Here is a 17,426-nt window from a genome sequence, read left to right on the forward strand (position 1 = left end):
CGGGCAAGTGCACTTTCGAGTTCCTGCATGGTGAATGAGGCATTATAACTTTCATGATTCAAGAAGTGGAAGTTAGGTGGCCTTTGCCTGTTTTCGGGGTAGAAAGGTAGGGTGGTAATGAGTAGAGCTCGAAACCTCTGCGAAAAATCGGCCGAAGACATTGGAGACATCCTCAGGGGCCACAAGGACGTCATTCGCGACCATCAAGCCAGAAACTGGTGAGTGGACCTTAGTCCCAGATAGCCGGCGCAGGCTACCCCAGACAACAGAAAGAGGAGTAAAACTGTTGAAGGAGCTTGTGAAAGCAGCCCAGCTGGCTTTCTTGCTTTCTTTATTAACACGACGACACTGCGCACGTATAGCGTCTCTACATGCTGTGGTCCATCAGGGGACTGGTACACGATGTGGAGAAGAAATAGTATGAGGGATGGAATATTCAGCAGCAGTGAGAATGACTTCTGTGAGGCGTGCGACCTGACTATCGCAGCTTGCGAAGTTTTGATCCTGAAATGTCGCCCTGGAAGAGAAGAGCCCCCAGTCTGCTTTGGAGATGTTCCAACTAGTTGAGCATGGAGATGGGGTAAGATGCAGGAGATGGATAACACAAGGGAAGTTGTCGCTCGAATACGTATCAGAAAGAGCGTACCACTCAAACCGACGTGCAAGTTGGGTAGAACATATAGAGAGGTCTAAATGGGAATAGATGTGAGTTGTGTCCGAAAGGAAAGTAGGGGTGCCAGTATTGAGGCAGACAAGATTGAGGTGGTTGAGAAGGTCTGCTAACAGGGAGCCTCTCGGGCAGGATGCTGAAGAGCCCCAAAGGGGATGGTGGACATTGAAGTCTCCAGTCAACAAAAATGGTGCAGGCAGCTGAGCAATAATTTACATCATGTCTGCCCTAGTAACGGCAGACGACGATGGAGTGTAAACAGTACAAATGGAAAATGTGAAAGTGGGGAGAGTAATTCGGACGGCAACTGCCTGCAGATCGGTGTGAAATGTGACGGGATCGTAGTACATGTCATCCCGGACCAGCAACATAACCCCTCCATGAGCTGGAATACCTGCCACAGGGGGTAGGTCAAAACGCACAGAGGTATAGTGTGCCAAGTCAATATGATCACATCGGCTTAGCTTCGATTCCTGGAGAGCTACTACGAGCGGACAGTGCAAGCGTAGCAGCAACTTTAAGTCCTCTCGGTTGGAGTGAATGCCGCGAATATTCCAATGAAGAAGTGCCATCGTGAAAAGAAAAAGAAAAAGGAGAAGCAAGAAGGGGTCACCTCGAAGGCCGCTGAGGGCCTGGCTTCGAGCGAGCACTACTTCTGCTATCAACAGGCAGAGAGTCATCGTCCATTTTTTCAATAGGTTCGTCAGCCACCATGTTAAAATGGTTAGGAGGGGGAGCTTCCTCCGCTGGTGAATGGCCAGATGTTCGGCTACCAGCGGTGCGGCCAGGCGAAACGGATGACGGCCTGGGGCGGCAACCGCTGGGTGGCGGAGGAGAAGAAACGCGTCGTGGCGGAGAACTTTTCTTCCTATGAGCCTTCTTGGAAGGTCTGTTAGTCGAAGTACTGGTCGATGGCTGGGAGTTTGGGGTACATAAGAAGTAATTACTATTAAAAACAGTCTTGATCACGATTTATTTAACAAGGTGACCGGTTTCAACCACTACTGTGGTCATCTTCAGACCATTGAGTAGGAACCTCTTTCTGTTGAAGAATCGTGATCAAGACTGTTTTTAATAGTAATTATTTATAAGACATTGATCACTGCTGTGCCCATAATGTATTCAAAAGTAATACATAAGAAGTCTTCACGGGACGGTTCCTTCTTGAAGGCCCGTGCATCTGACTTCTGGGTCTTAGTCTTGGCAGAAGCTGATGAAGGTGCTTGTATCTTAGGGGTGACGGGAGGAAGAGGAGATGTTGACCAGGTGATCTTAGCACTGGCCGAACGGATGACCGTAGCGCTAAAGGTCAGATAGCATGTATGTGTCGATACCTCCCTGGTAGGTCGAGGAGAGGCAAGGACGGTACTGTATTTCCCCGCTGGGAGCCGTGTGGGCTTCCTACTAGCAAAAAGCTTGCGAGCAGCCAAGGTGGACACTTTCTCTTTGACCCGAATTTCCTGTATACAGCGTTCATCCTTGTAGATGGGACAGTCGCGAGAGGACACTGCATGGTCACCCTGACAGTTCACGTAATGAGGAGACGGAGGTGGACAGTCATCCTCATGGGCGTCCCTGCCACAAGTGACGCATTTAGCCACATTAGAACAAGACTGGTGGGTGTGCTTAAAACGCTGACACTGGTAGCAGCGCATAGGTGTCGGGACATAGGGGCGAACAGAAATAACCTCACAGCCCGCTTTGATGCGCGATGGCAGCTGAACACAATCAAAGGTCAAGAAAAGTGTCCTGGTCAGTACAAGGTCATTGTCGACCTTTTTCATGACCCTATGGACAGCCGTCACGCCCTGCTCAGCGAGGAAATACTGAATCTCCTCGTCAGTCAATCCGTCGAGTGGTCTAGTAGATACCACACCATGCGACGAATTCAAAGTGAGGTGAGCCTCCACCCGGACAGGGAACGTGTACAGGAGTGTGGCCCGAAGGAGTTTTTGTGCCTGAAAGATGCTCTCAGTTTCCAACAACAAGGTACCGTTAACCATCCTGGTACAAGACTTGACAGGTCCGGCTATGGCATCTACGCCCTTCTGAAAAACGAAAGGGTTGACAGATGATAAATCCTTTCCGTCCTCAGATCTAGAAACTACGAGGAACTTTGGGGCAGGTGGTAGTACTTTTGTCACTGGTGGCTGGTCAAGTTTCCATTTTTGGGCAGAAGAGAGAAGAAGAAAAGAAATCCATTGCGGATGAATCCCCCATGATTGCCAGCGTCTCCGATGGCACAATCCTTCCTTGTGGGGACCCTCTCAGAGGGTGCTCCCGCCTTAGGTGAATGTTTACACCTCAGGTCACACCTTCCGAGAAACGGACGGAGGGACCAATCGGCATGTTTGGAAGGTGTCAGCTCGGGCAATCACCCTTCCCTGGGCCTGTCCTTTACCAGGGGGTATGCACGGGCCCTAGTTGTCTACCCAGGGTGGGGAATTACACTTTACCCTATCACCGGATACGCGTGCGAAAGTATGGGTTGCCCTTCAGGCATGCACAGTGAGGAAAAAAGAATAGGAAAAAAAGGGAGAGTGGAAGAGAAAGGACAGACTGTCTCAAACGCCGAGGCGGAGACTATAGGGTGGACAAGAAGGCAAGGAGAAGAATGCTAGGAGAAGAAGGCAAGGTAAAAAGTAAGGAAGACAGTGAGAGAGGGACATGGACAAAGAAAGGAAACAAACAAAGGAAGGAAGAAACCAGAATGAGCAAAAAACCGAAATGACCACAAATGTAAGTCGTTGAACCGCCCGTCTCCGGACGCAGGCGCAAACTACCCCCTTGAGGGGGAAGGACTCCTTTTAGTCGCCTCTTACGACAGGCAAGAATACCTTGGGCCTATTCTTACCCCGGACCCGCAGGGGGAGTGACCCACTGTACCAGCTATTAGGTTTTCTTTCTGTTCCATTAACGTATAATACATGGGAAGAATGATTGTTTGACTGCCTCTGTGTGTGCAGTAATTACACTAATTTCATCCTCATGATCCCTATGTGAGTGATACATATAAGATAGTAGAATATTCCTAGAATCATCATTTAAAGCCTGTTTCTGAAATTTTGTTAATACACTTTTGGGGGATAGTTTATGTCTATCTTCAAAAGTTTTCCAGTTCAGTTCCTTCAGTTGACTCATTGATATTATAGTCATAGGATACTATTATTATTATTATTATTATCTTTTTTTTTTTTTTTTTTTTTTTGTGAAGTGCACAATTTTGGAAGAACCCTGGAGATACCAGAAGGTATCAGATAGATTATATAATGGTAAGACAGAGATTTAGGAAGCAGGTTTTAAATTGTAAGACATTTCCAGGGGCAGATGTGGACTCTGACCACAATCTATTGGTTATGAACTGCAGATTGATACTGAAGAAACTGCAAAAAGGTGGGAATTTAAGGAGATGGGACCTGGATAAACTGAAAGAACCAGAGGTTGTACAGAGTCTCAGGGAGAGCATAAGAGAACAATTGACAGAAATGGGGGAAAGAAATACAGTAGAAGAAGAATGGGTAGCTTTGAGGGATGAAGTAGTGAAGGCAGCAGACGATCAAGTAGGTAAAAAGACGAGGGCTAGTAGAAATCCTTGGGTAACAGAAGAAATATTGAATTTAATTGATGAAAGGAGAAAATATAAAAATGCAGTAAATGAAGCAGGCAAAAAGGAATACAAACGTCTCAAAAATGAGATCGACAGGAAGTGCAAAATGGCTAAGCAGGGATGGCTAGAGGACAAATGTAAGAATGTGGAGGCTTATCTCACTAGGGGTAAGATAGATACTGCCTACAGGAAAATTAAAGAGACCTTTGGAGATAAGAGAAACACTTGTATGAACTTCAAGAGCTCAGATGGAAACCCAGTTCTAAGCAAAGAAGGGAAAGCAGAAAGGTGGAAGGAGTATATAGAGGGTCTATACAAGGGCGATGTACTTGAGGACAATATTATGGGAATGGAAGAGGATGTAGATGAAGATGAAATGGGAGATACGATACTGCGTGAAGAGTTTGACAGAGCACTGAAAGACCTGAGTCGAAACAAGGCCCCCGGAGTAGACAACATTCCATTGGAACTACTGACGGCCTTGGGAGAGCCAGTCCTGACAAAACTCTACCATCTGGTGAGCAAGATGTATGAAACAGGCGAAATACCCTCAGACTTCAAGAAGAATATAATAATTCCAATCCCAAAGAAAGCAGGTGTTGACAGATGTGAAAATTACCAAACAATCAGTTTAATAAGCCACAGCTGCAAAATACTAACACGAATTCTTTACAGACGAATGGAAAAACTAGTAGAAGCCGACCTCGGGGAAGATCAGTTTGGATTCTGTAGAAATACTGGAATACGTGAGGCAATACTGACCTTACAACTTATCTTAGAAGAAAGATTAAGGAAAGGCAAACCTACGTTTCTAGCATTTGTAGACTTAGAGAAAGCTTTTGACAATGTTAACTGGAATACTCTCTTTCAAATTCTGAAGGTAGCAGGGGTAAAATACAGGGAGCGAAAGGCTATTTACAATTTGTACAGAAACCAGAAGGCAGTTATAAGAGTTGAGGGACATGAAAGGGAAGCAGTGGTTGGGAAGGGAGTGAGACAGGGTTGTAGCCTCTCCCCGATGTTATTCAATCTGTATATTGAGTAAGCAGTAAAGGAAACAAAAGAAAAATTTGGAGTAGGTATTAAAATCCATGGAGAAGAAATAAAAACTTTGAGGTTCGCCGATGACATTGTAATTCTGTCAGAGACAGCAAAGGACTTGGAAGAGCAGTTGAACGGAATGGATGGTGTCTTGAAGGGAGGATATAAGATGAACATCAACAAAAGCAAAATGAGGATAATGGAATGTAGTCGAATTAAGTCGGGTGATGTTGAGGGTATTAGATTAGGAAATGAGACACTTAAAGTAGTAAAGAAGTTTTGCTATTTGGGAAGCAAAATAACTGATGATGGTCGAAGTAGAGAGGATATAAAATGTAGACTGGCAATGTCAAGGAAAGCGTTTCTGAAGAAGAGAAATTTGTTAACATCGAGTATAGATTTAAGTGTCAGGAAGTCATTTCTGAAAGTATTTGTATGGAGTGTAGCCATGTATGGAAGTGAAACATGGATGATAAATAGTTTGTACAAGAAGAGAATAGAAGCTTTCGAAATGTGGTGCTACAGAAGAATGCTGAAGATTAGATGGGTAGATCACATAACTAATGAGGAAGTATTGAATAGGATTGGGGAGAAGAGAAGTTTGTGGCACAACTTGACGAGAAGAAGGGATCGGTTGGTAGGACATGTTCTGAGGCATCAAGGGATCACCAATTTAGTATTAGAGGGCAGCGTGGAGGGTAAAAATTGTAGGGGGAGACCAAGAGATGAATACACTAAGCAGATTCAGAAGGATGTAGGTTGCAGTAGGTACTGGGAGATGAAGAAGCTTGCACAGGATAGAGTAGCATGGAGAGCTGCACCAAACCAGTCTCGGGACTGAAGACCACAACAACAACAACACAATTTTGCATTTCTGAGCATTTATAAGTTTCCAATCTTTGTACCACTTTGAAATCTTATCAAGATCTGATTGAATATTTATGCAGCTCCCTACATATAGTACTTCATTATACCGTATTTATTCGAATCTAAGCCGCACTCGAATCTAAGCCGCACATGAAAAATGAGACTCGAAATCAAGGAAAAAAAAAATTTCCCGAATCTAAGCCGCCCCTGAAATTTGAGCCTCGAAATTCAAGGCGAGAGAAAAGTTTTAGACCGCCCCTCCAGATCGAAACAAAGATGGTCCATTGTAAAATTAAACACAGTTGAGGTTGAATGGATGAAGATACAGCTACAGTATTTTGGTTTGAGTTGTAAGCTTAACCAAGTAGCCATTGCTATGTGCCAGGCGCTCCGTCCGTATTTATACTGGTACCCTTCCTTTTCCGCATGCTTCGTCTGGTTTGAATCGATTGCTTATTTTGCTTTGATCTGGTAAGTGCCGTTGTCTTTGTTATAGGTGTTTACGTCACTCTAAGCTGAAAATGCATTATTGTACTGTGTCATGCATTGTTTGTCGCATGCTGATAATGTCTGCTTACGACCTGTCGCCGCTAGCGGCATGGCTTGCTTTTGTGCGCGCTACCGCCGCTCACATAAAAAAAAAAAAAAGAAAGAAAGAAAGAAAGAGAGAGAGAGAAAAAAAAAGGGAGGAATTGTCTCATAAGCGAAACAATGGCAAGAGACTGCTATTTGTTGTTACTTACACTGCTGCTTTCTTTGATAATGATCAACAAGAACCAAATAATAGACTGCCTATGATAGAATGTTCTGAACGAGTGTTTAGCGAAAATTTTTCTCCGTTTGAAAATCTTTGCAGACGCCTCTTTAGTACATTAAATTCTGAACAGAAATTAGATTCATCTTAGATTTAAAAATCTAGTCAGTTTCCGTGCTTCATTTTTGACTGTAGGCCTATCACTATTCGGCATAAGAATAATACTAATATAAACATGACATGATATGTATATTCTTCCGCATTTGCTGCTGTCTCACTCTAGTTTCATAGTTTATTAGGCAGACAGGATTTAAATGGGATAGTAGCAAACACGAAAGAATACATGGCATAATGTTTACATTCTTCCAGCTTTTCTTTTCATTTATCTATTAGTATTTTTCTTTGTACCTGCAAAGCATGCCTGTGTAGCACTACATATATTCGACGGCAGAAGTTAGTTGTGGCGGCACCTACCAACATTTTTCAGTACTTCTGCTTACTTTGCACTCGATTCTAAGCCGCAGGCGTTTTTTTGGATTACAAAAACCAGAAAAAGTGCGGCTTAGATTTGAGTAAATACGGTAGTTAACTGCATCATCTGCAAAATATTGCCTGTTACCGGAAGAAAAGTGATTGAATATCCTGGAAATGTTTATGGAAACAACAGAAAAGTTAGACTCCAGCTCCTCCAAACTGAAGGTCTAATAGCTCAAAGATTGCAGCACCATGCTACTTAACAACGAAATTGTTTCATTTGTAAGTGTTGCACCTTTTTATCCTGAGCTATGACCCCAGGGTCTCCATGGTAAACATGCCACTTACTATGCAGATGGCATTTGGCAACTATATTCCATTTACAATGGTTAAAGGTATATAGTGTTTGGATACTGGTTGGAGGAACATCATAGTTAATGCGTCTTATGTTTAGCTTAACACGTTTTCAATGTTCATTCATTCAGCTTCTGACACATTACTTCTACAACATGTCTACATTATCTTCCATCCTTCAGAGAGGCGAAGCATTTGAACCATTTTCAACACAGGGATGAATCAAGGTAACCACTCACCAAACAGTGGAGCTATTAAGCAATAGAAAAGCACATAAGTAGGAATTGGAAGATGGTAGTTCAGTTCATGGACTTGCATTCTTTTTCAGAATACAAAGACACATACACAGTTACATTTTCTCATTGATGTGGACCAAAGTCTATTTGCGACTCAAACCTCCACTACTTGAGGAGGATCTTCATTAATTCCACTGTTTGAAATCATTTTCAGTATCCATATTCCTTGGTTTTTACTTCAGCAATGCCAATACAATATTTTTAAATGTGTTGTTTCAGTATGCCGCTACATTTTTTGCTACAAGACTTTCAATACACGGTTGTGCTACAGCATAATATGCCTTGTTTTCATGCACAAATACAAACAAGGCATTTAATTTCTCTCTCAGTTCTGCCACTTGACCACTCTAGGATTTAATGAACAGCTATTTTGTGTTTTCTTGGGTTTAATGCTCTTCACACAACACTGATTAAATAGCAGTTCTCAGCATTTTTTCTGTAATTCTTTCTATTATGGTTACATACTAAGTTAGGGGAAAAAAATCAAGTTCTGTAATTATTTGGTTTTCCTTTTCTTCTGTTTTAAAATACAAAGAAAATGAAACATTTAATCTAGTCTTTGTTCGTTTTCCCTGGTGCTCTTTTTTGGCCCAACTGCTGAAATCCTCGTGTTCTGATTCCCTTACTGAATTAGCATACTGCTGAAAACAAAGAAATGGAGGAGGTGTTGCTATTTTTGCTAAGAACTATGTCAAGTATGAAGCGACTGATGTACATGATTTTTGTTTAGAGCAACATTTAGAAGCACATACCATTGAATTTTCTGTAAGTAATTCTATCCTCTTAATTGCAGCAATTAGGGAATCTTGACCTCTTTTTGAAGCAACTCAACTTACTTTTACTGCACCTATTTAACTGCAGAAGAAATACTGTAGTTCTTGGAGACTTCAGTATCAACTTCCTAACACAGAGTAGTGGGAAGAGACACCTGGAAAATTTGATTTACACTTACAACATAGGCACAGTGGTCAATTTTCCAACCAGAGTAACTTCAAATTCAAGCACAGTAATTGACAACATATTTATAGACAAAGGGGAATCATTATTAATAAAATTTTAATGATCTTTCTGATCATGGTGGTCACAAAACTACAATTAATAATATGAACTTCTGGCAGAATAAAACTGAGCCCCAATGGAAGGCGTTCAGATCCATAAATGATGAATCGATTTAGGCCTTTAAATCATGTCTCCAAAATGCAAATTACAGTCACATATATTCTGACACAGAGGTCAATTCCAAACATGATCTGTTTTACAAAAGCAATTTTTGGAGTGACAAAGAAACTTTTAAGACGAGTGGCATGGTGGACAGACCTGACTGTGTATACTGGGATTCTATGAATCTTCATGTGCCACTTCCTGGTGTGAGTGTTTGGGCAGGGATTTTCAGCAGTGGGTTCACTGGGCATTATTTTTTTTTAACATACAGGCAATCCTGTAAGTTACCACCCCTCAAAGAAGTGTTGTTACAACTAGAAAATTGTCCACTTCTTGAACATATGCAACTGGTTAAGAAAAAGTTGGATGGCAACAAGATGGAGCACACCCACATTATGGAGCTATTGTGAGAGACTTTTTAAATGAAAACTTTGATGAATGGATAGGCAGACCACATACTACTGAATGGTCTCCACGCTCTCCGTGTATCACACCCATTGATTTTTCAATTTGGGGTACACTAAAAAATGGGGTTTGTTCTACCAAGATTCATGATGATGATGAGTATTTGAAGGGACAAATCCAATCAGAATTTGAAAAACTAAAGTTGTGGAAGATCTGTGACAAAATTTGTAAATCAGTGTTTAAAAGATCCAATGTTTGCTTAGAACGGCATGGAAACCACTCTGAGCATATTTTGTAGGCTCACTGAACTCTGCATGTATTTTTGTGTTGCCAATAAACTTTTATTTTCATTTGCTTAATATTATTGCACAAAATGCATTTTTTGACAACTGAGTTATGGCCCATCCTGTACACAGTTTTTTTGCTCTTTATTTCACCAGTATCATTTTATTTACAATCAACTGTTTTCAACGTCACATGATTCTGAAGATTAATTTTTTCTGTGGTAGAAATGAACAGCATATCTGACTAGTCTCTTCCTGCCTTTGCTGAAGTTAGTCACACACCATTTACTTCAAACTATGCTCTAAACACGCCAATGTGCAAATTATGAACTCACATCACAACTGTCTTTTTCTCTTAAATGTAGCTGTGACACTTAGGTGTGAACTATGGTCAAGGCTCTTTTATTGGTGTTCTGATATGGTTTGATAATACCCTCACTCACATACACTATGCCAGGTTTAGTATTTTCACTGATTATTAAGGCTACAAATTTCTCATATCTTCCTTATTTGTATGTGGATGCAGTACGCAATACTTCTTTCAATGACTTGCTTATTCAGTACAACTCATCCCAATAAGTGGCTTGTATATAATGGCATGTAAAACTTATACATAGATGCTTTTGTGTAGCATTAGGGCTTTAAAATGTATGACAAGCATTACTTCTTGGATGTGCTATCAGACAATCAACAGTTTAAGTTTCACCAACTAATTTTTGTGAAGAGGTCTGCTTTTTCTGACAAGTTAGGATAAATCTATTCACAGAGATTAGTTTGCTATCTTGATTACAGCTCTTCACACTCTTACCTCACTGCATACATATTTGCTGTTTATGCTAGCAGACAGTACATTCCATCTGGACATTCAATTAGCCTCCTGTATCTGACTGTGATTTACCATGGCAGGTTGCATTGTTATTTGGCAACATCAAGAAATATGTACACTAATGTTATTTATCTCTCAACTCGCGAGAAATTACTTTCCCACTTTAAAATAATATACTCTACACTATGTCACACTTATTGACAATTTGCAGAATTAGCTGATCATGGTGCGACAAACATTTATCAAGTACAGAGTATCACTTTTCAAGGTGTACTAGTTTAAATCGATGAGTTTTAATACAGTCTCATTAAGTGAAAGTATACAGAACAGTACTGAGAAAAAACATGAGTTTTTTGTATTATTCTAATGAAGGAGTAACTCGGATACGTACCTGAACAGAAAGCAAAGAACAGCCATAGCTATCCATGTATTTACAAGAGAATGCTTGGATTTTTTTGACATCTGGATTGACTCATGGCAAACAATATAAGTCACAATTGTTGTCATTAAGCAGATTACATTCACAAAGCTTCCAAAATATATTGTGGGATGTGAATATCGAAATTTGGCTCCTGGAAGTCTGGAAGAAGAGAATGATATTAAAAAGGTGTACTAAGATAATTCGACTTCGTCCTTATTTCATTTATACATGATGGGCAGGAAAAACAATAACCTTTACACTTCCATACATGCAAGTATTTGTCCTTTAAACAGAAAGGAGTTAACAGCAAGTTCTCTGATTCTCCTCAAAAGAAGAGTTATCATTATTTTAAAATTGAGCTTCCAGTTTTATTGTAGCATACAACTTCACAAAAAAGGCAGGAGGCAAATGTACAGACTGAATGACTATGGTTCACTAAATTATCACTTAAACATAATCCAGTGGAATAGATGAGGGCACGGATAAATTCTTGGCAACATCTATGAGTACCTGTGCACCGCCATAATTATCTGTTCCTAAAATTAGCAGTGGCATGTTCAGTATATATGTGGAACAGCTTAAGTGATTTAGGTGACTCTTGAATTCATGTAAGTTTTAAACAGAGTGTATTCTACTAGACACTAATCAGCATGACCATTTGAAATCAGGGAACATCTACTCTATACAAGCTTCAATACCATGAGAAGGAAAGTTGCTACTCACCATATAGCGGAGATGCTGAGTCGCAGATAGGCACAACAAAAAACCTTTCACAATTAAAGCTTTCGGCCATTGGCCTTCGTCGACAATACACACACTCACACTCACACTCACACACACACACACACACACACACACACACACACACACAAACGTAACTCACGAACATGCAACCCAGCGGACCAATAAAGCAATCTGACAATACAAGTGAACCACATTAACATTGTAAAAGTCTCAAGAAGATGAAGAGAACCCTTCAACATTAGACATAACAGTAACATGGTGAAAACAACAAATATATGCAATTTTTAATAATTATTTCATTTGTATTATTGAACAACCAAACTACACTCCTGGAAATTGAAATAAGAACACCGTGAATTCATTGTCCCAGGAAGGGGAAACTTTATTGACACATTCCTGGGGTCAGATACATCACATGATCACACTGACAGAACCACAGGCACATAGACACAGGCAACAGAGCATGCACAATGTCGGCACTAGTACAGTGTATATCCACCTTTCGCAGCAATGCAGGCTGCTATTCTCCCATGGAGACGATCGTAGAGATGCTGGATGTAGTCCTGTGGAACGGCTTGCCATGCCATTTCCACCTGGCGCCTCAGTTGGACCAGCGTTCGTGCTGGACGTGCAGACCGCGTGAGACGACGCTTCATCCAGTCCCAAACATGCTCAATGGGGGACAGATCCGGAGATCTTGCTGGCCAGGGTAGTTGACTTACACCTTCTAGAGCACGTTGGGTGGCACGGGATACATGCGGACGTGCATTGTCCTGTTGGAACAGCAAGTTCCCTTGCCGGTCTAGGAATGGTAGAACGATGGGTTCGATGACGGTTTGGATGTACCGTGCACTATTCAGCGTCCCCTCGACGATCACCAGTGGTGTACGGCCAGTGTAGGAGATCGCTCCCCACACCATGATGCCGGGTGTTGGCCCTGTGTGCCTCGGTCGTATGCAGTCCTGATTGTGGCGCTCACCTGCACGGCGCCAAACACGCATACGACCATCATTGGCACCAAGGCAGAAGCGACTCTCATCGCTGAAGACGACACGTCTCCATTCGTCCCTCCATTCACGCCTGTCGCGACACCACTGGAGGTGGGCTGCACGATGTTGGGGCGTGAGCGGAAGACGGCCTAATGGTGTGCGGGACCGTAGCCCAGCTTCATGGAGACGGTTGCGAATGGTCCTCGCCGATACCCCAGGAGCAACAGTGTCCCTAATTTGCTGGGAAGTGGCAGTGCGGTCCCCTACGGCACTGCGTAGGATCCTACGGTCTTGGCGTGCATCCGTGCGTCGCTGCGGTCCGGTCCCAGGTCGACGGGCACGTGCACCTTCCGCCGACCACTGGCGACAACATCGATGTACTGTGGAGACCTCACGCCCCACGTGTTGAGCAATTCGGCGGTACGTCCACCCGGCCTCCCGCATGCCCACTATAAGCCCTCGCTCAAAGTCCGTCAACTGCACATACGGTTCACGTCCACGCTGTCCCGGCATGCTACCAGTGTTAAAGACTGCGATGGAGCTCCGCATGCCACGGCAAACTGGCTGACACTGACGGCGGCGGTGCACAAATGCTGCGCAGCTAGCGCCATTCGACGGCCAACACCGCGGTTCCTGGTGTGTCCGCTGTGCCGTGCGTGTGATCATTGCTTGTACAGCCCTCTCGCAGTGTCCGGAGCAAGTATGGTGGGTCTGACACACCGGTGTCAATGTGTTCTTTTTTCCATTTCCAGGAGTGTATATTATAGATGCACATGTCAAGGCCCCGTGTCACCTCACTGAATGTAGCAGGTTTTAATTTATGGAGGAAAGAACAAATATTCATCTGGATGGAATGGCACGTCCTGTGCAATTATTAAAACTTTCTTAAAAACAATCTCAAGACCTATTATCTATCTGACTAATCGCAGCATCAGAGACAACATTTGTCCAAATATTTTAAAGATGAGTGTTTTGAAACAAGTGCTTACGAAGGGAAGCACACAAGCTGTCTCCAACTACAGGCCAATATCATTTATTCCCACCTTTAGTAACAATATTAGGAAAATGATAGATTACTACTCACCTTAAAGATGACCCATTGAGTTGCAGACAAGTACAACAAAAAGACAATTATAAATTATAGCATCTACATCTACATCCATACTCCACAAGCCACCTGATGGTGTGTGGCGGAGGGTACCTTGAGTACCTCTATCGGTTCTCCCTTCTATTCGAGTCTCGTGTAGCTCGTGGAAAGAAGGATTGTCGGTATGCCTCTGTGTGGGCTCTAATCTCTCTGATTTTATCCTCATGGTCTCTTCACGAGATATACGTAGGAGGGAGCAATATACTGCTTGACTCCTCGGTGAAGGTATGTTCTAGAAACTTCAACAAAAGCACGTACCGAGCTGCTGAGCGTCTCTCCTGCAGAGTCTTCCACTGGAGTTTATCTATCATCTCCGTAATGCTTTCGCGATTACTAAATGATCCTGTAACGAAGTGCGCTGTTCTCCGTTGGATCGTCTCTGTCTTGTCTATCAACCCTATCTGGTACGGATCCCACACTGGTGAGCAGTATTCAAGCAGTGGATGAACAAGTGTACTGTAACCTACTTCCTTTGTTTTCTGATTGCATTTCCTTAGGATTCTTCCAATGAATCTCAGTCTGGCATCTGCTTTACCGACGATCAACTTTATATGTTCATTACATTTTAAATCACTCCTAATGCCTAATCCCAGATAATTTATGGAATTTACTGCTTCCAGCAGCTGACCTGCTATTCTGTAGCTAAATGATAAGGGATCTTTCTTTCTATGTATTCGCAGCACATTACACTTGTCTACATTGAGATTCAATTGCCATTCCCTGCACCATGCGTCAATTCGCTGCAGATCCTCCTGCATTTCAGTACAATTTTCCATTGTTACAACCTCTCGATATACCACAGCATTATCCGCAAAAAGCCTCAGTGAACTTCCGGTGTTATCCACAAGGTCATTTATGTATATTGTGAAAAGCAACGGTCCTACGACACTCCCCTGCGGCACACCTGAAATCACTCTTACTTCGGAAGACTTCTCTCCATTGAGAATGGCATGCTGCGTTCTGTTATCTAGGAACTCCTCAATCCAATCACACAATTGGTCTGATAGTCCATATGCTCTTACTTTGTTCATTAAATGACAGTGGGAAACTGTATCGAAAACCTTGTGGAAGTCAAGAAATACAGCATCTACTTGGGAACCCGTGTCTATGGCCCTCTGAGTCTCGTGGATGAATAGTGCGAGCTGGGTTTCACACGATCGTCTTTTTCGAAACCCATGCTGATTCCTACAGAGTAGATTTCTAGTCTCCGGAAAAGTCGATATACTCGAACATAATACGTGTTCCAAAATTCTACAACTGATCCACGTTAGAGACATAGGTCTATATTTCTGCACATCTGTTCGATGTCCCTTCTTGAAAACGGGGATGACCTGTGCCCTTTTCCAATCCTTTGGAACGCTACGCTCTTCTAGAGACCTACAGTACACTGCTGCAAGAAGGGGGGCAAGTTCCTTCGCGTACTCTGTGTAAAATAGAACTGGTATCCCATCAGGTCCAGCAGCCTTTCCTCTTTTGAGCGATTTTAATTGTTTCTCTATCCCTCTGTCGTCTATTTCGATATCTACCATTTTGTCATCTGTGTGATAATCTAGAGAAGGAACTACAGTGCAGTCTTCCTCTGTGAAACAGCTCTGGAAAAAGACATTTAGTATTTCGGCCTTTAGTCTGTCATCCTCTGTTTCAGTACCATTTTGGTCACAGAGTGTCTGGACATTTTGTTTTGATCCACCTACCGCTTTGACATAAGACCAAAATTTCTTAGGGTTTTCTGCCAAGTCAATACATAGAACTTTACTTTCGAATTCGTTGAACGCCTCTCGCATAGCCGTCCTCACACTAAATTTCGCTTCGTGTAATTTTTGTTTGTCTGCAAGGCTTTGGCTATATTTATGTTTGCTGTGAAGTTCCCTTTGCTTCCACAGCAGTTTTCTAACTCGGTTGTTGTACCACGGTGGCTCTTTTCCATCTCTTACGGTCTTGCTTGGCACATACTCATTTAATGCATATTGTACGATGGTTTTGAACTTTGTCCACTAATCCTCAACACTATTGGTACTTGAGACAAAACTTTTGTGTTGAGCCATCAAGTACTCTGAAATCTGCTTTTTGTCAGTTTTGTCAAACAGAAAAATCTTCCTACATTTTTTAATATATCTATTTACAGCCGAAATCATCGATGCAGTAACCGCTTTATGATCGCTGATTCCCTGTTCTGTGTTAACTGTTTCAAATAGTTCGGGTCTGTTTGTCACCAGAAGGTCTAATATGTTATCGCCCCGAGTCGGTTCTCTGTTTAACTGCTCAAGGTAGTTTTCAGATAAAGCACTTAAAAAAAATTCACTGGATTCTTTGTCCCTGCCACCCGTAATAAACGTTTGAGTCTCCTAGTCTATATCTGGCAAATTAAAATCTCCACCCAGAAGTATAACATGGTGGGGAAATCTACTCGAAATATTTTCCAAATTTTTCTTCAGGTGCTCTGCCACAACAGCTGCTGAGCCAGGGGGCCTACAGAGACATCCAATTACCATGTTTGAGCCTGCTTTAACCGTGACCTTCACCCAAATTATTTCACATTTCGGATCTCCATCAATTTCCTTCGATGCTATTGCACTTCTTATCGCTATAAACACGCCTCCCCCTTCACTGTTCAGCCTGTCTCTGCGGTATACATTCCAATCTGAGTTTAGGATTTCACTACTGTTTACATCTGGTTTCAGCCAACTTTCTGTCCCTAGTACTACGTGGGCATTGTGACCGTTTATTAATGAGAGCAGTTCTGGGCTCTTTCTATAGATGCTCCTGCAGTTTACTATTACCACATTAATATTGTTATTCCCTGTTGCGTTTTGCCTACTACTACCTTGCCGTGTCTCAGAAGGCGTCTTGTCAGGCCTAGGGAGGGAATTCTCTAACCTAAAAAACCCACATGTGCAGTCCACACGTACTCCACTACCCTTGTAGCCGCTTCCTGCGTGTAGTGCACGCCTGACCTATTCAGGGGGACCCTACATTTCTCCACCCGATATCGGAGGTCGAGAAATTTGCACCCCAGATCTCCGCAGAATCGTCTGAGTCTCCGGTTTAAGCCTTCAACTCGGCTCCAAACTAGAGGACTGTGATCGGTTGTGGGAACGATACTACAAATAGTTAGCTCAGATTCCACCCCGCGAGCGAGGCTTTCCACCTTCACCAACTCCGCCAACCACCTGTATGAACTGAGGATGACCTCTGAACCCAGACAGCAGGAGTCATTGGTGCCGACATGAGCAACAATTTGCATTCGGGTGCACCCAGTTCTCTCTATCGCTGCCAGCAGGGCCTCCTCCACATCTCGGATGAGACCCCCCAGCAAGCAGACAGAATGAACACTGGCCTTCTTCCCCGACCTTTCCACTATTTCCCTAAGGGGCTCCATCACCCGC

General features: G+C 42.8%; 1 protein-coding gene across 2 annotated transcripts in view; it reads right to left on the bottom strand.

Moving 5' to 3' along the window:
* The window catches only part of LOC126259476 (adhesion G protein-coupled receptor A3), a 198,581-nt gene that overhangs the window by 28,334 nt on the left and 152,821 nt on the right, over positions 1 to 17,426 (bottom strand). For both annotated transcript variants that reach the window (XM_049956314.1, XM_049956313.1), the window contains one exon: positions 11,131 to 11,319. In XM_049956314.1, coding sequence (XP_049812271.1) covers positions 11,131 to 11,319 — 189 coding nt within the window. The remainder of the gene's footprint in view (positions 1 to 11,130; positions 11,320 to 17,426) is intronic.

This window comes from Schistocerca nitens, chromosome 5 (genome assembly GCF_023898315.1).
Source record: "Schistocerca nitens isolate TAMUIC-IGC-003100 chromosome 5, iqSchNite1.1, whole genome shotgun sequence".
Classification (NCBI taxonomy): domain Eukaryota; kingdom Metazoa; phylum Arthropoda; class Insecta; order Orthoptera; family Acrididae; genus Schistocerca; species Schistocerca nitens.